The 24,010-nt window shown below is 47.7% G+C and overlaps 1 protein-coding gene across 2 annotated transcripts; it reads right to left on the bottom strand.

The window, feature by feature from the left end:
• Positions 1 to 993: 993 nt before the first annotated feature.
• Positions 994 to 23,988, bottom strand: LOC146009816 (uncharacterized). Of its 2 annotated transcripts, XM_083150318.1 has the most exons (5): positions 23,899 to 23,988; positions 20,481 to 20,624; positions 12,213 to 12,404; positions 4,777 to 5,500; positions 994 to 4,122 (listed from the first exon to the last, which is right to left on the bottom strand). In XM_083150318.1, the coding sequence occupies exons 2-5, from the start codon at positions 20,598 to 20,600 to the stop codon at positions 3,017 to 3,019; spliced, it is 2,142 nt and encodes a 713-aa protein (XP_083006444.1). In that variant the 5' UTR covers positions 20,601 to 20,624; positions 23,899 to 23,988; the 3' UTR covers positions 994 to 3,016. The 2 variants fall into 2 exon arrangements, with proteins under 2 accessions (XP_083006444.1, XP_083006445.1); XM_083150319.1 differs by lacking the exons at positions 20,481 to 20,624; positions 23,899 to 23,988 and having other exon boundaries at positions 12,158 to 12,291.
• Positions 23,989 to 24,010: the final 22 nt, after the last annotated feature.

Below are 24,010 nucleotides of genomic sequence, written 5' to 3'. Positions count from 1 at the left end.
TGTGAAATGTTGTACACCGTATTTTTCTAACAACTTTTTTAGGACTTTGTTTAGAAACTCTTTACCGTTATCAGTTTGTAGCTTCCTCGGCACGTCACCCTGCTGGAATATTTTCTCAAAAGCGCTAGCGACTGTTGTAGCGTTCTTAGCGGTCAGACTTTCAGACCAGGCCCTCTTACTGAATATATCGATGACGGTTAATATATATTTAATACTGTCATTGTACTTTGCCAAATCTATGAGCGATACCAAATCACATTGCCATTGTTGATTTATACCCGATACACATATCATATTCCTTTTATAGTTTTTTCTAGCCGATTTGTGCAATGTGTATGCGTCTTGCTCTTGTAACCATTTTCTCACGTCGGATCTTTTATATTTATTTTTCAATGCTTTATAATATTTATCAATACCGCAAAAACTACCCGGTTTTAATACGTTATAATATCTGGATTTCAGCTGTCTGTTCTGGTGATCGTTGTTGCGCGCCATTCTATTCAAATCAAGTTTCATATAAACATGATATAAAAAACTACAAATTCTATATCAAATTTATATCACACCTGTATAAACATGGGCGTGCCGGAGGGGGCGTGTCAGCTGTCAAATTTGATGAAAAAGTGTGCCTTATCTACTTGTGTCGTCTGCAAATATTGCAATTTAACTCACTATGCCACTTCCAATATCATTAATGAATATATTATACAAGGTGGGTCCCAATATTGATCTTGCGGAACTCCACTTTGGACCTTACCCCAGCTGGAATGCATGCCATTTACCAGCACTCTCTGTCCCAGATTGTGCAACCAGTTTTTAATCCAATCACATATTTTATCTCCTAACCCTAAATTACCTAGTTTTATTAATAACCTTTAATGGAGGCACGGTGTCAAAACCTTTAGTGAAATCAAGCAATATTACATCAACAGATTTCCCCAAGTCCAGCCCCCTACTGACTTCCTCATAGAAACTAATTAAATTATTAGGAAGTGTGATGGAAACAGGCACATCAGGCCCGGAGCGGACATTCCCCAAAGCCACGCCTAGCGGTTTCCAGGACACTCCCACTAAACAGCTGTTTCCCACCCCCAGACACCTATGTCCTGTTAATCACCGTGCGAATATAGAAATAGTCGCATGATATAATCGCAGGTCGGCATCACGTACTGCAAACCCTATGCAAAGGCAGTGTATCGATAATAGGCCGCTGTGTGGTCACGTCTTAATTGGCCCAGTGTCTCTGGCACACTAACAGAATACCCGCCTTGTTCTGTTTATTTTCACACACCGCTAGGGCTGCGTTTTATGCAACAATGTAGATATTCTCTTCCATTTTATTATACAATAAAAAACCATAAACATACATAAATGAGGTATCCAAAAATATGAGGAAAAGGAGATAAACAGGCGTATTACACAAGGTAACGATTTATATACACAGGCGGATAATACAAGGTAACGATTTATATACACAGGCGCATAATACAAGGTAACGATTTATATACAGGCGCAGAATACAAGGTAACGATTTACATACAGGCGTATAATACAAGGTAACGATTTACATACAGGCGCAGAATACAAGGTAACGATTTACATACAGGCGTATTATACAAGGTAACGATTTACATACAGGCGTATTATACAAGGTAACGATTTACATACAGGCGTATAATACAAGGTAACGATTTACATACAGGCGTATAATACAAGGTAACGATTTACATACAGGCGTATTATACAAGGTAAAGATTTACATACAGGCGTATAATACAAGATAACGATTTACATACAGGCGTATTATACAAGGTAACGATTTACATACAGGCGTATTATACAAGGTAACGATTTACACACAGGCGTATTATACAAGGTAACGATTTATATACAGGCGCAGAATACAAGATAACGATTTACATACAGGCGTATTATACAAGGTAACGATTTACATACAGGCGTATTATACAAGGTAACGATTTACACACAGGCGTATAATACAAGGTAACGGTTTATATACAGGCGTAGAATAAAATACTGAATCTGTACATAGTAATACTGGTCCTATTTGGGTAAAAAAAAAAAAAATTAAAAACGCAAAAGACTTGGCTGCCATTGTCGTCCTTATTCTTGTATCAATCTTTTATATGTGTCGACCTTAATTTGAATGACCCAGTGACCAATACCAATATTATGTCGACATTTATTTTTCTGTGCTGACAGGTGGTATTACATACCCTAGCATCCACTAGGGTGGGGTGGGAGATTATAACAGTGTGCCGACGCAGCGAGGGGACGTGGTACACTGAGACGGTGTCTATGTAGACTTACGTTGAAATTCAAGACAAAAAAAAAAAGGGGGAAAAACTCATTGTGAACTTTTCATTGTCGACCTATTTCATAGTGTCAACACTGTGACCCGTACCCAATGAATTTAGGGGTCTAGCCTATTGCCTGCCACGAAATAGCAGTGGAGAATTTTCGCAGCAGTGGCCACACTTTGTGGCTGCCCGAATTTGGACATTCTGGACAACAACAAAAAAAACGTGAAAAACCCATGTCGACCTTTTGACTGTAGACTTATGCTTGTGTTGACCTTATGACCCGGTCGACCTTTTAGTGTCATGGTGTCCACCTTCCTTGGTCGACCATCCTCTGGTGGAAGCAAGCTGACAACCCCCCCGATCTCGCAGCGCTGCACCAAGTAGGATTGACCCCTTACCCGGTCAGATCGATGCGGCAATAGAACACACACACCCAATCACCACCGCAAAATGCGCAGAATCCATGGAGAAACGCACGATTATTCCACCTGCGTCCAGAGACCGAAATCCTGAAAGCAGCACCATACAACCAAATGTTATACCAACCAAGTGCGACCACTCCGATACTGGACACGAGCAGAGTTCCCGGACGTTTATTTAGCTGTGATTTCTGTGTAAGAGATTTCCAACTCAGAACTGGGGAACGTCTGCTCACCTGTGTGATGTGTCTGATGTCTAACTAGGTGTGATTTTCACGTAAAACATTTCCCACACTCAGAGCATGAAAACGGCCTCTCGCCCGTGTGACATTTTTCATGTCTAATAGTACTTGATTTGTATGTAAAACATTTCCCACATTGAGGACACGGAAAAGGTTTCTCACCTGTGTGACTTATCTCATGTCTAAGAAGATATGCCTTCTGTGTAAAACATTTCCCACACTGAGAACATGTATAAGAGCTCTCATTTGTGTGACTTCTATGATGTTTCACGAGATGTGATTTACGTGTAAAAGATTTTCCACACTTGGAGCAGGAAAATGGTTTCTTGCCCGTGTGATTTTTCTCATGTCTAAAAAGATTTGATTGATCTGTAAAACATTTCCCGCACTCAGAACATGGAAACGCTCTGTCACCTGTGTGACTTCTCTGATGCGTCACAAGATGTGATTTCTGCGTAAAACATTTTCCACACTGAGAACACGGAAAGGGTTTCTCGCCCGTGTGACTTCTCTCATGTCGAACAAGTAATGATTTCTGTGTAAAACATTTCCCACACTCCGAGCATGGAAATAGCTTTTCCCCTGTGTGAATCTTCTGATGCGCAACAAGATGTGCTTTCTGTGCAAAACATTTCCTACACTCAGGACACGGAAATGGTTTCTCACCTGTGTGACTTCTCTGATGTCTAATGAGAAATGATTTTTGTGCAAAACATTTCCCACACTCAGAACACATAAATGGACACTCACCTGTGTGACTTCTCTGATGTGTAACAAGATGTGACTTATACTGAAAACATTCAGCACACTGAGTACATCGAAATTGTTTTGTACCGGTTTGACTTTTCTCATCTCTAACAAAGACTGACTGATAGGTAAAACATTTCCTACTTTCAGAAGATGAAAAAATAGCGTCAGCTCTATGATCTGTACAATGTGCAGTGATGTTGGAGTTAGCAGGTGAACATTCATTATAACCAGGATCAAATGAAATAGCTACACTGTGATGTGCTGGACATATATGTAGTCTAACGCAGTTTTCTTCTGGAGAATTCGGTCTGATGTCATTATCTTTTAAGTTCAAATCAGGAGACAAGATCTGTTGTCCATGTGAGGAATTTCTGCATTTACTTCCATCTGGGAAAAGAAAAAAAATAACCAAGAATCCCACACTATAGACAGTATTAATGAATCCCTGATCTCACCCTACCTTTCAAACTAATGTGGCAAAAAAGGAATAAGGGGAGTTTTTGTTTCAGAGTGGTACAGAATGGAACGATTTGAATTTTTCAGTAAGACAAATTATTAGGAGCAGAATTTTCAACCCCAGTCGATTGTTGGCGAGTTTCCCTCTCGCCGGGGCGTTCACCCCAGGATGGGTGGGCAGAGGGCATTTCTTTCACGCGGTTTTCACCAAATATGGAGGTACTAAAAATGAATAATGGCCTGCCCATGCCAGGCCATAATGGAGTTCTTTAAGAGCGATCTATAAAAATGTTGGCCTATGTAAGGGCCAACTTGGACCCCATGGTGGTCCCTGACAGTTGAACAAAAAAAAATCATCAGCATATAAAAAAAAAAAAGTCTTTACTAGGAAGACCTTCTGTAATAGTGACACAAGAAATCTGTATAGGAACCCTTAATTAGTGATTGACGGACTGCCTCTGCATCGACCTCATGAGGTACTGCTATATAAAGCAAACTTAGATCTACAGCAGTTAATAGACAATCAGTGGGTTCTCAAAAATTACCCATGGAGAGACTATTCTGTGATAATTGTTTATTACTCACCTGCACTAATGTCTGTAGGGATGTCCTTCTCCTTACACTGCTGACTACTCCTTACATATGTCTCTTCTTCTCCCTCTGTATCTTCTGCCTTCATATCAGTCACATACGTCTCTTCTTCTCCCTCTGTATCTTCTGCCTTCATATCAGTCACATACGTCTCTTCTTCTCCCTCTGTATCTTCTGCCTTCATATCAGTCACATACGTCTCTTCTTCTCCCTCTGGACCCTCTGCCTTCATATCAGTCACATACGTCTCTTCTTCTCCCTCTGTATCTTCTGCCTTCATATCAGTCACATACGTCTCTTCTGCTCCCTCTGTATCTTCTGCCTTCATATCAGTCACATACGTCTCTTCTCCCCCCTCTGTATCTTCTGCCTTCATATCAGTCAGATACGTCTCTTCTTCTCCCTCTGTATCTTCTGCACACTGCTGACTACTCCTTACATATGTCTCTTCTTCTCCCTCTGTATCTTCTGCCTTCATATCAGTCACATACGTCTCTTCTTCTCCCTCTGTATCTTCTGCCTTCATATCAGTCACATACGTCTCTTCTTCTCCCTCTGTATCTTCTGCTTTCATATCAGTCACATACGTCTCTTCTTCTCCCTTTGTGTTTTCTGCCTTCACAATCACATTTGTGTCTTCTTCTCCCTCTGTATCTTCTGCCTTCTCCTCCGTCACATATATGTCTTCTTCTCCCTTAATATCAGTCTGATCTTCAATCTAAATAAATAAACAAAATAAAACAAACCATTTTTGTACTTGTTAGGGCTATGTAACCTATTCCCTCACATGATGCTAGGTGATTGCTAGTGCTATATATAACCTATTCCCGCACATGGTGTTAGGTGATTGCTAGTGTTATATATAACCTATTCCCGCACATGGTGCTAGGTGATTGCTAGTGTTATATATAACACATTCCCGCACATGGTGCTAGGTGATTGCTAGTGCTATATATAACCTATTCCCGCACATGGTGCTTGGTGATTGCTACTGTTATATATAACCTATTCCCGCACATGGTGCTAGGTGATTGCTAGTGTTATATATAACACATTCCCGCACATGGTGCTAGGTGATTGCTAGTGCTATATATAACCTATTCCCGCACATGGTGCTTGGTGATTGCTACTGTTATATATAACCTATTCCCGCACATGGTGCTAGGTGATTGCTAGCGCTATAGATAACCTATTCCCGCACATGGTGCTAGGTGATTGCTAGTGTTATATATAACCTATTCCCGCACATGATGCTAGTGCTATATATAACCACACATGGTGCTAGGTGATTGCGAGTGCTATATATAACCTATTCCCACACATGGTGCTAGTGTTATATATAACCTATTCCTGCACATGATGCTAGGTGATTGCTAGTGTTATATAACCTATTCCCTCACATGATGCTAGGTGATGGCTAGCACTATATATAACCTATTCCCGCACATGATGCTAGTGCTATATATAACCTATTCCCGCACATGGTACTAGTGCTATATATAACCTATTCCCGCACATGGTACTAGTGCTATATATAACCTATTCCCGCACATGGTACTAGTGCTATATATAACCTATTCCCGCAAATTGTGCTAGGTGATTGCTAGTGTTATATATAACCTATTCCCGCACATGGTGCTAGGTGATTGATAGTGCTATATATAACCTATTCCCGCACATGGTGCTAGGTGATTGCTAGTGCTATATATAACCTATTCCCGCAAATTGTGCTAGGTGATTGCTAGTGCTATATATAACCTATTCCCGCAAATTGTGCTAGGTGATTGCTAGTGCTATATATAACCTATTCCCGCACATGGTGCTAGGTGATTGCTAGTGTTATATATAACCTATTCCCGCACATGGTGCTAGTGCTATATATAACCTATTCCCGCACATGGTGCTAGGTGACTGCTAGTGTTATATATAACCTATTCCTGCACATGGTGCTAGGTGATTGCTAGTGCTATATATAACCTATTCCCGCATATGGTGCTAGGTGATTGCTACTGTTATATATAACACCTATTCCCGCACATGGTGCTAGGTGATTGCTAGTGCTATATATAACCTATTCCCGCATATGGTGCTAGGTGATTGCTAGTGCTATATATAACCTATTCCCTCACATGATGCTAGGTCAGCGGTTCCCAACCTGTGGTACGCGTACCCCTGGGGGTACGCGTCCACACGCTGGGGGGTACGCCGCAGCCCGGCCTGTAATGGCGGCCGCCAGACAGGTCGCTGGAGGGGAGGAGAGTGCATTGCGCATCTCTCCTACCCCTCAGTGTGCTTCCCTGTGACTGGCCGCCCGTCCGCCAATCAATCAGAGCTTGCGGGCCGGCAGCCAATCAGGAGCCGGCCCGCGAACTTTGATTGACGGGCAGCCCAGTCACACTGAAGGGAAGGAGAGATACGCAGTGTACTCTCCTTCCCTGAGAGAAGCACTGCAGCGCGGCAGTTGGACTGTCCTCTCCCCAGCAGCAGCAGCGTCAATGGTAAGTGTGCTGCTGCTGGGAAATACTGTGGGGCATTGCTGGCACTGAGGGGCATTGCTGGCACTGAGGGGCATTGTTGGCACTGTGGGGCATTGCTGGCACTGTGGGGCATTGCTGGCACTGTGGGACATACTTGTTACTGGCACTGTGGGGCATTGCTGGCACTGTGGGGCATTGTTGGCACTGTGGGGCATTGCTGGCACTGTGGGGCATTGCTGGCACTGTGGGGCATTGCTGGCACTGTGGGGCATACTTGTTACTGGCACTGTGGGGCATTGCTGGCACTGTGGGGCATTGCTGGCACTGTGGGGCATTGCTGGCACTGTGGGGCATTGCTGGCACTGTGGGGCATTGCTGGCACTGAGGGGCATTGCTGGCACTGTGGGGCATACTTGTTACTGGCACTGTGGGGCATTGCTGGGACTGTGGGGCATTGTTGGCACTGTGGGGCATTGCTGGCACTGTGGGGCATACTTGTTACTGGCACTGTGGGGCATACTTGTTACTGTGGGGCATTGCTGGCACTGTGGGGCATTGCTGGCACTGTGGGGCATTGCTGGCACTGTGGGGCATACTTGTTACTGGCACTGTGGGGCATTGTTGGCACTGTGGGGCATACTTGTTACTGGCACTGTGGGGCATTGCTGGCACTGTGGGGCATTGCTGGCACTGTGGGGCATTGTTGGCACTGTGGGGCATACTTGTTACTGGCACTGTGGGGCATTGCTGGCACTGTGGGGCAATGCTGGCACTGTGGGGCATACTTGTTGCTGGCACTGTGGGGCATACTTGTTGCTGGCACTGTGGGGCATTGTTGGCACTGTGGGGCATACTTGTTACTGGCACTGTGGGGCAATGCTGGCACTGTGGGGCATACTTCTTGCTGGCACTGTGGGGCATTGCTGGCACTGTGGGGCATACTTGTTGCTGGCACTGTGGGGCATTGCTGGCACTGTGGGGCATTGCTGGCACTGTGGGGCATACTTGTTGCTGGCACTGTGGGGCATTGCTGGCACTGTGGGGCATACTTGTTACTGGCACTGTGGGGCAATCCTGGCACTGTGGGGCATACTTGTTGCTGGCACTATGGGGGTATACTTGTTGCTGGCACTGTGGGGCATTGCTGGTACTGTGGGGCATTGCTGGCACTGTGGGGCATACTTGTTACTGGCACTGTGGGGCATACTTGTTACTGGCACTGTGGGGCATTGCTGGCACTGTGGGGCATTGCTGGCACTGTGGGGCATACTTGTTACTGGCACTGTGGGGCATTGTTGGCACGGTGGGGCATACTTGTTACTGGCACTGTGGGGCATTGCTGGCACTGTGGGGCATACTTGTTGCTGGCACTGTGGGGCATTGTTGGCACTGTGGGGCATACTTGTTACTGGCACTGTGGGGCATTGCTGGCACTGTGGGGCAATGCTGGCACTGTGGGGCATACTTGTTGCTGGCACTGTGGGGCATTGCTGGCACTGTGGGGCATTGTTGGCACTGTGGGGCATACTTGTTACTGGCACTGTGGGGCATTGCTGGCACTGTGGGGCAATGCTGGCACTGTGGGGCATACTTCTTGCTGGCACTGTGGGGCATTGCTGGCACTGTGGGGCATACTTGTTGCTGGCACTGTGGGGCGTTGCTGGCACTGTGGGGCATTGCTGGCACTGTGGGGCATACTTGTTGCTGGCACTGTGGGGCATTGCTGGCACTGTGGGGCATACTTGTTGCTGGCACTATGGGGGTATACTTGTTGCTGGCACTGTAGGGGCATTGTTGGCACTGTGGGCACATACCCAGTACCATGGGGTCATACCTGCCACTGTGGTGGCATTCCCGTTTCTGGCACTGTGCGGGCATACCTGGCACCATTGGAGCATATGTGTATCTGGCACTTTTGGGGGCATATGTGTATCTGGCACTATTGGAAGGCTAACGTGATCCGTTGGAATGTCTGTTGCTTCAGTAATAGAGATTTGAAAAGGTTCTGTTCTTTTATATGCTGTCCGCAGAATGGGCTGAGCTTATACTGAGGCCAAGTGGTTGCACTTTTTTTTTTTCTCGTCATTGCCAGTATGACTTGCCCCTGTTAAGCCACACCCCTTTTTAGGCCACGCCCCCTGAAAATTTCACGAGGGGGTACTCCTAAATGAAAAGCCTAATCAAGGGGTACGGGAGACAAAAAAGGTTGGGAACCACTGTGCTAGGTGATGGCTAGCACTATATATAACCTATTCCCGCACATGGTGCTTGGTGATTGCTACTGTTATATATAACCTATTCCCGCACATGGTGCTAGGTGATTGCTAGCGCTATATATAACCTATCCCCGCGCATGGTGCTAGGTGATTGTTAGTGCTATATATAACCTATTCCCGCGCATGATGCTAGGTGATTGCTAGTGTTATATATAAACTATTCCAGCACATGATGCTAGGTGATTGCTAGTGTTATATATAACCTATTCCCGCACATGATGCTAGGTGATTGCTAGTGTTATATATAACCTATTCCCGCACATGATGCTAGGTGATTGCTAGTGTTATATATAACCTATTCCCGCATATGGTGCTAGGTGATTGCTAGTGCTATATATAACCTATTCCCTCACATGATGCTAGGTGATGGCTAGCACTATATATAACCTATTCCCGCACATGGTGCTAGGTGATTGCTAGCGCTATATATAACCTATTCCCGCGCATGGTGCTAGGTGATTGCTAGTGTTATATATAACCTATTCCCGCACATGATGCTAGTGCTATATATAACCACACATGGTGCTAGGTGATTGCGAGTGCTATATATAACCTATTCCCACACATGGTGCTAGTGTTATCTATAACCTATTCCCGCACATGGTGCTAGGTGATTGCTAGCGCTATAGATAACCTATTCCCTCACATGATGCTAGGTGATGGCTAGTGCTATATATAACCTATTCCCGCACATGGTACTAGTGCTATATATAACCTATTCCCGCACATGGTACTAGTGCTATATATAACCTATTCCCGCACATGGTACTAGTGCTATATATAACCTATTCCCGCACATGGTACTAGTGCTATATATAACCTATTCCCGCACATGGTACTAGTGCTATATATAACCTATTCCCGCACATGGTACTAGTGCTATATATAACCTATTCCCGCACATGGTACTAGTGCTATATATAACCTATTCCCGCACATGGTACTAGTGCTATATATAACCTATTCCCGCACATGGTACTAGTGCTATATATAACCTATTCCCGCACATGGTACTAGTGCTATATATAACCTATTCCCGCACATGGTACTAGTGCTATATATAACCTATTCCCGCACATGGTACTAGTGCTATATATAACCTATTCCCGCACATGGTACTAGTGCTATATATAACCTATTCCTGCACATGGTACTAGTGCTATATATAACCTATTCCCGCACATGGTGCTAGGTGATTGCTAGTGTTATATATAACCTATTCCCGCACATGGTGCTAGGTGATTGCTAGTGCTATATATAAACCTATTCCCGCACATGGTGCTAGGTGATTGCTAGTGCTATATATAACCTATTCCCGCACATGGTGCTAGGTGATTGCTAGCGCTATAGATAACCTATTCCCGCACATGGTGCTAGGTGATTGCTAGTGCTATATATAACCTATTCCAGCACATGATGCTAGGTGATTGCTAGTGTTATATATAACCTATTCCCGCACATGGTGCTAGGTGATTGCTAGTGTTATATATAACCTATTCCCGCACATGATGCTAGTGCTATATATAACCACACATGGTGCTAGGTGATTGCGAGTGCTATATATAACCTATTCCCACACATGGTGCTAGTGTTATATATAAACTATTCCTGCACATGGTGCTAGGTGATTGCTAGTGTTATCTATAACCTATTCCCGCACATGGTGCTAGGTGATTGCTAGCGCTATAGATAACCTATTCCCGCACATGGTGCTAGGTGATTGCTAGTGTTATATAACCTATTCCCGCACATGGTGCTAGGTGATTGCTAGTGTTACATATAACCTATTCCCGCACATGGTGCTAGTGCTATATATAACCTATTCCCGCACATGGTGCTAGGTGACTGCTAGTGTTATATATAACCTATTCCCGCACATGGTGCTAGTGCTATAACCTATTCCCGCACATGGTGCTAGTGCTATATATAACCTATTCCCACACATGATGCTAGGTGATTGCTAGTGTTATATATAACCTATTCCCGCACATGGTGTTAGTGTTATATATCACCCGGTATTACTGTATAACGTCCCATTCCCAGCAGTCACCTCTCCGGTCACATCCCCCGGTGTTACTGTATAACGTCCCATTCCCAGCAGTCACCTCTCCGGTCACATCCCCGGTGTTACTGTATAACGTCCCATTCCCAGCAGTCACCTCTCCGGTCACATCCCCCGGTGTTACTGTATAACGTCCCATTCCCAGCAGTCACCTCTCTGGTCACATCCCCCGGTGTTACTGTATAATGTCCCATTCCCAGCAGTCACCTCTCCGGTCACATCCCCCGGTGTTACTGTATAACGTCCCATTCCCAGCAGTCACCATAACGTCCCATTCCTAGCAGTCACATCTCCGGTCACATCCCCAGTGTTACTGTATGATGTCCCATTCCCAGCAGTCACCTCTCCAGTCACATCCCCAGTGTTACTGTATAACGTCCCATTCCCAGCAGTCACCTCTCCGGTCACATTCCCCGTGTTACTGTATAACGTCCCATTCCCAGCAGTCACCTCTCCGGTCACATCCCCCGGTGTTTCTGTATAATGTCCCATTCCCAGCAGTCACCTCTCCGGTCACATCCCCCGGTGTTTCTGTATAATGTCCCATTCCCAGCAGTCACCTCTCCGGTCACATCCCCTGGTGTTTCTGTATAACGTCCCATTCCCAGCAGTCACCTCTCCGGTCAGCAGCTGAATGATCTTGTTGGTGAGTTCCAGGATCTTCTGGTCATTGTGCCTCTCATGTATCAGTGAGTGAGGTGGAGGCACCGTGATGGGGCTCTGGGTCCTGCTCAGTCCTCCTGACACACGGGGACGGCTGCTGGGTGTCTCACACTCACCAGATGTCTTCTTCACTACAGCGTAATCCTGTGTATTGGGGGAGACAACAAAACAGGATTTCTGTACTTACCGTAAATCCCTTTCTCCGAGTCCACAGGTGTCACTGGAGCGTAGACAGTGGGGATAGAAGGGCGACCACAGGGAGCTAGGGCACTCTATGTAATTTCAGTGTGGCCAACTCCTCCCCTTCTACTCCCCCCTGGCAGTCTCAAGGATTGTGCCCAGAGGGAGCTGGAAGATAGAAACACACTTTCGAAGGAGAGGTAAGTACACTTTTTAACTCAACTCAACACAGATGCAGATATAGAACAGAGTAAAGCAGTGATGAAAGAAACATAAAACTGAACCACAGTTAACCACACAAGAACTATTTAGCAGGAAGAAACCCCAAACAAGGACCCTTCACAGTTAACCACACAAGAACTATTTAGCAGGAAGAAACCCCAAACAAGGACTAGAAGGGTCCTTTTCTACCTATAAAATCGGCAACAGCGCCGAGGAGGGCGTCCAGTGACACCTGTGGACTCGGAGAAAGGGATTTATGGTAAGTACAGAAATCCTGTTTTCTCCTTCCTCCACTAGGTGTCACTGGAGCGTAGACAGTGGGGACGTCCCAGAGCTCCCAACACGGGTGGGAAGGCGCTGAGAACCCCCCAGAACTGCTCGGCCAAACTGAGAGGCCGATGAAGCAAACGTGTCGAATCTATAAAACCTAACAAAGGTTCGCCTACCCGACCACGTAGCAGCTCTGCAAAGCTGGTGGATGGACACCCCTCGAGCAGCCGCCCAAGAGGGTCCTACTGAACGCGTAGAATGCGCCGAAATGGAAGCGGGTGGCGTCTGGGCCGCTGCCACCTACGCTTGTCTTATAGTCAAACAAATCCATCTCGCCAAAGTCTGTTTGGACGCGGGCCATCCACGACGGATTGAATCATAAGTGACAAAGAGACAGTCGGATCTTCTAACTGAAGCTGTTCTAGCGACATAAATTTTCAAAGCCCTCACTACGTCCAAATATTCTGCCTGTGGATCTTCTGTGAACGCAGGGACTACAATAGACTGGTTAAGGTGGAAGGAAGATACCACCTTTGGAAGGAAAGATAAAGATGTACGGAGCTCCGCTCTGTCTGCATGAAATACCAAAAAGGGTGAGCGACATGAAAGAGCTCCCAGTTCTGAAACCCTTCGGGCTGAGGCCAAAGCTAGTAAGAGAATCGTCTTCCAAGTGAGGTATTTGAGTTCTACCTCTTCCAAAGGTTCAAAAACTGAGGAACACAGATAATCTAGGACCAAATCCAAGTCCCATGGGGCCGTCGGAGGTCGAACAGGAGGCTGCAAGCGTAGCACTCCCTGAAAGAAAGTTTGTACCTCTGGTAGCAGAGCTAAACGTTTTTGGAAAAAAAACGGATAATGCGGACACCTGTACCTTCAGTGATCCTAAACGCAAACCTGCAGACAGCCCCGTCTGAAGGAATAACAGAAGTCTGGCCTTTTTGAATGCCGTTGTTGAGACCCCACGGCCTTCACACCAGGCCACATACGATCTCCAAATCCGGTGGTAATGCTTTGATGTTACGTCTTTTCTTGCACTCATCATGGTCGGGATTACCGTCCTAGGAATCCCTGCTTGTCTTAGGATGGACTTCTCAGTAGCCACGCCGTTAAATGAAGCCGCTTTAAGTATGGAAAGACAAAAGGGCCTTGAGTGAGTAGATCTTCTTGCAACGGGAGAGGCCACGCGACCAGCAGAGTTGTGAGGTTGGTGTACCAGGCTCGACGAGGCCAGTCCGGAGCGATTAGGAGAGCCAACACCTTCTCCCTCCTTATTCGTTGTAGAATCTTGGGTATCAACGGAAATGGAGGGAACAGGTAAACAAAACTGAATGGCCAGGGAGCAGTCAGGGCATCCTCCCCCGCTGCTGCTGGGTCTCGGGTCCGTGCGAAGTATGACGGAAGCTGATGGTTGAGACGTGATGCCATCAGGTCGACTTGAGGACAACCCCATTTTCGAACCAATCGCTGAAAGATCTGAGGATGAAGGCACCACTCTCCCTGGTGGACATCCTGCCGATTCAAGTAGTCGGCCTCCCAATTCTCCACTCCTGGAATGAAGATGACTGAAATGGCAGTCGCGTGGTCCTGAGCCCATAACAGGATTCGGCTCACCTCCTTCATGGCTGCCCGACTTCTTGTGCCGCCCTGTTTGTTTATATAGGCTACCGTTGTTGCGTTGTCGGACTGAACCCGTATTAGTCGACCTTGAAGGAGGGGTTGTGCTTGGATGAGAGCGTAGTATACTGCTCTTAGTTCCAGGACATTTATATGCAGGCGAGATTCCTGACAAGTCCAGCGTCCCTGAAATTGATGGTCCAGAGTTAGTGCTCCCCATCCTCGGAGACTCGCATCCGTTGTGATGACTGTCCAGTTCCAAAGAGCGAAACGTTTTCCCTCCCTGAGATTGGCTGAATGAAGCCACCACGAAAGGGAAAGTCTCGCCCTCGGGGACAGGGTCACCAGACGTTGTAGGTGCGAACCTGACCATTGTCTCAGAAGATTGAGTTGAAAAGGTCTTGACCTGAAGCGAGCATACTGGACTGCTTCGAAGGAGGCTGTCATCTTCCCCAGCAGACGCGTACAGAGAAGCACCGAGACCTTCCTGTGTTGTAGTACAAGACGTACCAACTCCTGAAGCGATCTGATCTTGTCTTCCGGTAAGAACACCTTCAGTTGTATGGTGTCCAGGATCATTCCCAAAAACTGCATTCTCTGAGATGGTTGCAGCTGGGACTCTTCGTAGTTCAGGATCCAGCCATGTTCTACGAGTATCTTCTTGGTTAGATTGATGTTTGTCAAGAGTTCCTCCTGTGAAGAGCCCTTCAGAAGGAGGTCGTTGAGATATGGGATTATCGTAACACCCTTTGAGCGAAGAATCTCCATCATTACCGCCATCACCTTGGTGAACACCCGTGGTGCTGAGGAGAGTCCGAAGGGCAGGGCTTGAAACTGCCAATCGCAATCCAGAACTGCGAACCTCAGAAAGGCCTGATGAGATAGGCATATTGGGCATATTGGGATGTGCAGGTAGGCGTCCCTGATATCCAGGGATACCATGAACTCCCCCTGGCTCAAACCTTGATTGAATGGATTCCATCTTGAATTTTAGAGGCTGTAGGTACGGGCTCAGTTGTGTCAGGTTCAGGATGGGACGAGCCGATCCCTCCGGCTTCGGTACCAGAAATAGAGTCGAATAAAACCCTTTGTTCCTTTCTTCCATCGGGACTGGTAGAAGCACTTCCATCCTTTGAAGCTTGGCAATTGCTTCCTTTAGAAGATCTGCCTTTTCTGGAGAGGCCGGCCAACCTGTTTTGAAAAATCTCTGAGGAGGAACCATAAATTTTATCTGGTAACCGTTGGACACCAGATCCCGTACCCAAGCATCCTGGCAAGATTGAAGCCACACATGCTTGAAGTGTCTCAAACGCGCCCCAACCTTGAGGGTCTCCTTCAGGGAGAGGAGACAGTCATGCTTGTTTTGGGGTGGATTTAGCCTCCTGTTGGACTGTGGCAATACCTCTTCCTCTGCCCCGGGTTCCCCTCTGGGCGACGGACACTCCTCTAGTCCTACCTCGAAATCTGTTTTGGGGACGAAAGGACCTAAAAGTGGGGCTCTGAAAAGTCTTACGTGGAGCAGGTGGAGCCGCTGTAGGGAGGAAAGAAGACTTACCACCCGTTTCTAGAGAGATCCATTTGTCTAGTCCTGCTCCAAACAAGACCTCTCCTTTGAAGGGCAATGCTTCAACCGCCCGTTTGGACTCAGCATCTGCCTGCCATTGCCTAAGCCATAAAGCCCTGCGCGCAGAAATGGATAAAGCTGAAATACGAGCGGACATTTTACAAATGTCAGCCGAAGCCTCCATCAGGTAGTCAGAGGCCTCCCGAATGTGTTCGGCCAACAACATAAGTTCACTCGGATCTGGGTTATCCCTTAAATTAGCCGAAATCTTGGAGGCCCAAACCCCCATTGCTTTGTTCATCCAGCATCCTACCTGCGCTGGTCTCTGTAACACTCCTGCAGCAGTGAATATAGACTTTAAGGTAAGTTCTAACTTATGGTCAGAAGCATCCTTGAGAGATGTGGCCCCAGGCACCGGCAGTATCGTCTTCTTAGATAGACGAGTCACCGATGGGTCCACCACTGGAGGCGTCTCCACTTTCTTCCTACTATCTGCAGGAAGTGGATAAGAAACATAACATTTCCTAGGAATTTGACATTTTTTATCTGGATGATTCCAGGCTTGTGTAACAAAATCATCTAACTCCTCCGATTGAGGGAAGTTTGATGAATGTTTGGGTTTTTTTCCGAACAGAGAAGGTCTTTCTGGAGTCTCAGAGGTATCCACATAATCAGTAGCTAATTTAACCATGGCAATTAAATCCTCTAAGCCATGTACTACAGGATCTGGGTCGGGAAGAACAACCATCTGAGGATCCTGAGTCTCTGGAATAAAGCATTCTCCCTCCTCTAAATCAGGCAGGTCATCTGCGTCCGAATCGGCGACATGAGTAAACTGCCTTCCCCCTTGTGAGAGAAGAGGGGGTAGTGAGGATGCCTGGCCCCGTTCAACAGGAGCCACAGGAGTAAGGGCCTTAGTTAACCCCTGTACAGCCGTGGCTAAGGAGATCTGCTGATCTCTGGCCTGCTCTGTCTTTCTGTGAGGCAGAGAGTTCAGAAGACAGACGTGTCATAACATCTGTGAGCTGTGAGGCCCACACAAGAACCTCCTGAGCCTTAGATGAGGAGGGGACAGTACATTTCTCACAGAAGATCACTCCATCAGCAGAAGACAGACGTGTCATAACATCTGTGAGCTGTGAGGCCCACACAAGAACCTCCTGAGCCTTAGATGAGGAGGGGACAGTACATTTCTCACAGAAGATCACTCCATCTTCAGAAGACAGACGTGTCATAACATCTGTGAGCTGTGAGGCCCACACAGGAACCTCCTGAGCTTTAGATGAGGAGGGGACAGTACATTTCTCACAGAAGATCACTCCATCAGCAGAAGACAGACGTGTCATAATATCTGTGAGCTGAGGCCCACACAGGAACCTCCTGAGCCTTAGATGAGGAGGGGACAGCACATTTCTCACAGAAGATCACTCCATCAGCAGAAGACAGACGTGTCATAACATCTGTGAGCTGAGGCCCACACAAGAACCTCCTGAGCCTTAGATGAGGAGGGGACAGCACATTTCTCACAGAAGATCACTCCATCTTCAGAAGAGCGACGTGTCATAACATCTGTGAGCTGTGAGGCCCACACAGGAACCTCCTGAGCCTTAGATGAGGAGGGGACAGCACATTTCTCACAGAAGATCACTCCATCAGCAGAAGACAGACGTGTCATAACATCTGTGAGCTGTGAGGCCCACACAGGAACCTCCTGAGCCTTAGATGAGGAGGGGACAGTACATTTCTCACAGAAGATCACTCCATCAGCAGAAGACAGACGTGTCATAACATCTGTGAGCTGTGAGGCCCACACAAGAACCTCCTGAGCCTTAGATGAGGAGGGGACAGTACATTTCTCACAGAAGATCACTCCATCAGCAGAAGACAGACGTGTCATAACATCTGTGAGCTGTGAGGCCCACACAAGAACCTCCTGAGCCTTAGATGAGGAGGGGACAGTACATTTCTCACAGAAGATCACTCCATCTTCAGAAGACAGACGTGTCATAACATCTGTGAGCTGTGAGGCCCACACAGGAACCTCCTGAGCTTTAGATGAGGAGGGGACAGTACATTTCTCACAGAAGATCACTCCATCAGCAGAAGACAGACGTGTCATAACATCTGTGAGCTGAGGCCCACACAGGAACCTCCTGAGCCTTAGATGAGGAGGGGACAGCACATTTCTCACAGAAGATCACTCCATCAGCAGAAGACAGACGTGTCATAACATCTGTGAGCTGAGGCCCACACAAGAACCTCCTGAGCCTTAGATGAGGAGGGGACAGCACATTTCTCACAGAAGATCACTCCATCAGCAGAAGACAGACGTGTCATAACATCTGTGAGCTGAGGCCCACACAGGAACCTCCTGAGCCTTAGATGAGGAGGGGACAGTACATTTCTCACAGAAGATCACTCCATCAGCAGAAGACAGACGTGTCATAACATCTGTGAGCTGAGGCCCACACAGGAACCTCCTGAGCCTTAGATGAGGAGGGGACAGTACATTTCTCACAGAAGATCACTCCAGCTTCAGAAGACAGACGTGTCATAACATCTGTGAGCTGAGGCCCACACAGGAACCTCCTGAGCCTTAGATGAGGAGGGGACAGCACATTTTTCACAGAAGATCACTCCAGCTTCAGAAGACAGACGTGTCATAACATCTGTGAGCTGTGAGGCCCACACAGGAACCTCCTGAGCCTTAGATGAGGAGGGGACAGTACATTTCTCGCAGAAGATCACTCCAGCTTCAGAAGACAGACGTGTCATAACATCTGTGAGTTGTGAGGCCCACACAGGAACCTCCTGAGCCTTAGATGAGGAGGGGACAGTACATTTCTCACAGAAGATCACTCCAGCTTCAGAAGAGCGACATGTCATAACATCTGAGAGCTGTGAGGCCCACACAGGAACCTCCTGAGCCTTAGATGAGGAGGGGACAGTACATTTCTCACAGAAGATCACTCCATCTTCAGAAGACAGACATGTCATAACATCTGTGAGCTGTGAGGCCCACACAGGAACCTCCTGAGCTTTAGATGAGGAGGGGACAGTACATTTCTCACAGAAGGAGTAAACTTCCCCTTACAGCCCCTGCATTTGGTGTTCCCTCCTGCCATGCTGAACAGTATCTAACGCCACACACTCACTTCACAATACAGAGGTTAGGAGTGAGACTGACAGGGGAGACAGCAGAGAAAGGGTTAAGAGCCGGCCTGGCCAAACTTGCTTTATAATAAAAGCACTGGAGCCTATACTTTTGTACAGCCCAATCTGTCTCACCCCACTCTAAACCCCCGCTGTGTACCTCACAGACTGGGTAGAGTCTATAGCAGGACGGTCACCAGAGGCTTATCAGCTGCGTGCAGAGGCGCCAAATGACACAAAAATGGCATCCCGCATCGCTGAGAGGGGCTGGACTATGCGGGGTTAACTACAGCTGCCCGCGTTAAGCCCCGCCCCCTCCGTTCCTGGTGCCAGGTTAATAAAAAAGGAACCCTCTGCTAGCCGCCTTGCAGTCTGACCTCCTCCACTAGCTGGAGAGAGGTCAGTAATACTAACAATAGACGTCAGCGCTGGCCGGTCGGCGGCTTGGCTCGGGAAGCGTCCGTCGCCGCCATTTGCATTATGGGGCGCGTGACGCCACACAGAGACTGAGGTCTCTTCCGCCGGGATCCCGGGCGCAGTGCTTTGAAGCAGCGACCGGGTCCCCACCGGCAGCTTCCCGCGTAGCAGGCAGGCAGAGACAGCTAACTGCCTGCCTGTCCTCTTGCTTGTATCCCTAATCTAATAACTCTGCCCAGGAGCATTCATAAAACATGCCCAGCTCCCTCGGGCACGATCTAAGACTGCCGGTTTAGAAGGGGAGGAGTTGGCCACACTGAAATTACATAGAGTGCCCTAGCTCCCTGTGGTCGCCCTTCTATCCCCACTGTCTACGCTCCAGTGACACCTAGAGGAGGAGGGAGAAATATCATTATATACACTCCCAGATCCCCTCACCTCCCCGGTCATCCCTGTATTATTACTATAGATATAAGTGATGTCACTGTCACCTCCCCGGTCACATCCCTGTATTATTACTATAGATATAAGTGATGTCACTGTCACCTCCCCGGTCACGTTCCTGTATTATTACTATAGATATAAGTGATGTCACTGTCACCTCCCTATACCTGTATTATTACTATAGATAAGTGATGTCACTGTCACGTCCCTGTATTATTACTATAGATATAAGTGATGTCACTGTCACCTCCCTATACCTGTATTATTACTATAGATATAAGTGATGTCACGGTCACATCCCTGTATTATTACTATAGATATAAGTGATGTCACTGTCACATCCGCTGGTCCCTCACCTCCCCGGTCAGCAGGTAGATGATCTCCAAGGTGACCGATAAAATCTTCTCATTCAGATGTCTCCTGTCCTTTTCCACCCTTCGTGAATCAGTATACAGGACGCATCTCATCTTCATCATTTTAATTTTAAAAGTTTTTTGATCCTGAAACACAAATTTCCTAAGAATAATAATAAGAGGACACCACAATATGCTACTCCTGTAAAATAATAACAGGACACTACATGCTGCTCGCCTTTTATAATAATAACAACAACAACAACAACAACAACAACAACAGGACACCCCAGCCTGCTCCCCCTGTATAATAATAACAGGACACCCCAGCCTGCTCCCCCTGTATAATAATAACAGGACACCCCAGCCTGCTCCCCCTGTATAATAATAACAGGACACCCCAGCCTGCTCCCCCTGTATAATAATAACAGGACACCCCAGCCTGCTCCCCCTGTATAATAATAACAGGACACCCCAGCCAGCTCCCCCTGTATAATAATAACAGGACACCCCAGCCTGCTACTCCTGTATAATAATAATAACAGGACACCCCAGCCTGCTACTCCTGTATAATAATAATAACAGGACACCCCAGCCTGCTACTCCTGTATAATAATAATAACAGGACACCCCAGCCTGCTACTCCTGTATAATAATAATAACAGGACACCCCAGCCTGCTACTCCTGTATAATAATAATAACAGGACACCCCAGCCTGCTACTCCTGTATAATAATAATAATAATAGGACACCCCAGCCTGCTTCTCCTGTATAATAATAATAATAATAATAATAATAACAGGACACCACAGCCTGCTCCTCCTGTATAATAATAACAGGACACCACCGGCTGCTCCTCCTGTATAATAATAACAGGACACCACAGCCTGCTACTCCTGTATAAAAACAACAACTCATTACTGTGTGGTACTATATGTGCGAGGGGGAACTCAAAAGAAATACGCATTAATGTATAAAAGAATAGTGTATTATTTGTACAATGTGACACCTCAATTACCACAAAGACACACATGCCGGTGTCTTTTGTGCACCCCCTCGTACAATTGGGGAAATGTGGGTTTCTCTTTGAGAATCCTGTGTGATGTTATCTTCTTGTGTATGTATGTGGTGATTACAGCGGTAGTACAGGTGTATGTGGTGATTACAGCGGTGGTACAGGTGTACGTATGTGGTGATTACAGCGGTAGTACAGGTGTACGTATGTGGTGATTACAGCGGTGGTACAGGTGTATGTGGTGATTACAGCGGTGGTACAGGTGTACGTATGTGGTGATTACAGCGGTAGTACAGGTGTACGTATGTGGTGATGACAGCGGTGGTACAGGTGTATGTGGTGATGACAGCGGTGGTACAGGTGTATGTGGTGATTACAGCGGTGGTACAGGTGTATGTGGTGATTACAGCGGTAGTACAGGTGTATGTGGTGATTACAGCGGTGGTACAGGTGTACGTATGTGGTGATTACAGCGGTGGTACAGGTGTACGTATGTGGTGATTACAGCGGTGGTACAGGTGTATGTGGTGATTACAGCGGTGGTACAGGTGTATGTGGTGATTACAGCGGTGGTACAGGTGTACGTATGTGGTGATTACAGCGGTAGTACAGGTGTACGTATGTGGTGATGACAGCGGTGGTACAGGTGTATGTGGTGATGACAGCGGTGGTACAGGTGTATGTGGTGATGACAGCGGTGGTACAGGTGTATGTGGTGATGACAGCGGTGATACAGGTGTACATATGTGGTGATTACAGCGGTGGTACAGGTGTATGTGGTGATTACAGCGGTAGTACAGGTGTATGTGGTGATTACAGCGGTGGTACAGGTGTATGTGGTGATTACAGCGGTGGTACAGGTGTATGTGGTGATTACAGCGGTGGTACAGGTGTATGTGGTGATTACAGCGGTGGTACAGGTGTATGTGGTGATTACAGCGGTGGTACAGGTGTATGTGGTGATTACAGCGGTGGTACAGGTGTATGTGGTGATTACAGCGGTGGTACAGGTGTATGTGGTGATTACAGCGGTGGTACAGGTGTATGTGGTGATTACAGCGGTGGTACAGGTGTATGTGGTGATTACAGCGGTAGTACAGGTGTATGTGGTGATTACAGCGGTGGTACAGGTGTACGTATGTGGTGATTACAGCGGTAGTACAGGTGTACGTATGTGGTGATGACAGCGGTGGTACAGGTGTATGTGGTGATGACAGCGGTGGTACAGGTGTATGTGGGGATTACAGCGGTGGTACAGGTGTATGTGGTGATGACAGCGGTGGTACAGGTGTATGTGGTGATAACAGCGGTGGTACAGGTGTATGTGGGGATTACAGCGGTGGTACAGGTGTATGTGGTGATGACAGCGGTGGTACAGGTGTATGTGGTGATGACAGCGGTGGTACAGGTGTATGTGGTGATGACAGCGGTGGTACAGGTGTATGTGGCGATTACAGCGGTGGTACAGGTGTATGTGGTGATTACAGCGGTAGTACAGGTGCGTGTGGTGATTACAGCGGTGGTACAGGTGTACGTATGTGGTGATTACAGCGGTGGTACAGGTGTATGTGGTGATTACAGCGGTAGTACAGGTGTATGTGGTGATTACAGCGGTGGTACAGGTGTACGTATGTGGTGATGACAGCGGTAGTACAGGTGTATGTGGTGATTACAGCGGTGGTACAGGTGTATGTGGTGATGACAGCGGTGGTACAGGTGTATGTGGTGATGACAGCGGTGGTACAGGTGTACGTATGTGGTGATGACAGCGGTGGTACAGGTGTATGTGGTGATTACAGCGGTAGTACAGGTGTACGTATGAGTTAACAAGGTTGGAGATGTTGGGCCCCTCGGTAGGGGGGAGATGTTGGGCCCTTCGGTAGGGGGAGATGTAGGGCCCCACGGTGGGGGGTGGGAGGAGATGATGGGCCCCTCGGTAGGGGGGGCATGTTGGGCCCCTCGGTAGCGGGGGGGTGGGTGTTGGGCCCCTCGGTAGGGGGGGGAGATGTTGGGCCCCTCGGTGGGGGGGGGGGGGGGGGAGGAGATGTTGCGCCCCTCGGTGGGGATGTTGGGCCCCTCGGTATGGGGGGGGAGATGTTGGGCCCCTCGGTATGGGGGGGGGTGGAGAAGATGTTGGGTCCCTCGGTGGTAGGGTGGGGGGTGTTGGGCCCCTCGGTATGGGGGGGGGGGGGAGATGTTGGGCCCCTCGGTATGGGGAGGGGGGGAGAAGATGTTGGGTCCCTCGGTGGTAGGGGGTTGGGCCCCTCGGTGGGAGGAGCAGGTAGTTACAGGGCGGCCCCGGAGCTGTGTGAGAAGTGTCCGGCCCCCAGTGGGGAAACAGCAGCACCTCTCGCACCAGCCCCGTTATAACTGCCTGTCCCCACATCTATACCGTACGTACTTACCGCCAGGAAAATGGTCCTCTGACGTCATACCACGTGACACACAACCCCAATCAAACAAGCCGCCGTCTTGTATCTCCGCTCCTCCCCCGCCCCCATCACGTGTTTGGGACGT

This window comes from Crinia signifera, chromosome 6 (genome assembly GCF_055691185.1).
Source record: "Crinia signifera chromosome 6, ASM5569118v1, whole genome shotgun sequence".
NCBI lineage: Eukaryota > Metazoa > Chordata > Amphibia > Anura > Myobatrachidae > Crinia > Crinia signifera.
The sequence above is the reverse complement of the archived record's forward strand: the minus strand, read 5'-3'. Positions and strand labels throughout refer to the sequence as shown.

Bases quoted from the DNA above. Each gene is read 5' to 3' on its own strand.
- LOC146009816 (XM_083150318.1), bottom strand. From the start codon at position 20,600: ATGATGAAGATGAGATGCGTCCTGTATACTGATTCACGAAGGGTGGAA. The intron at 12,405-20,480 runs GTGAGGGACCAG...CCCAATACACAG, and splicing joins TCTACCTGCTGACCGGGGAG to GATTACGCTGTAGTGAAGAA. The intron at 5,501-12,212 runs GTGACTGCTGGG...TTATTTATTTAG, and splicing joins TTCAGCTGCTGACCGGAGAG to ATTGAAGATCAGACTGATAT.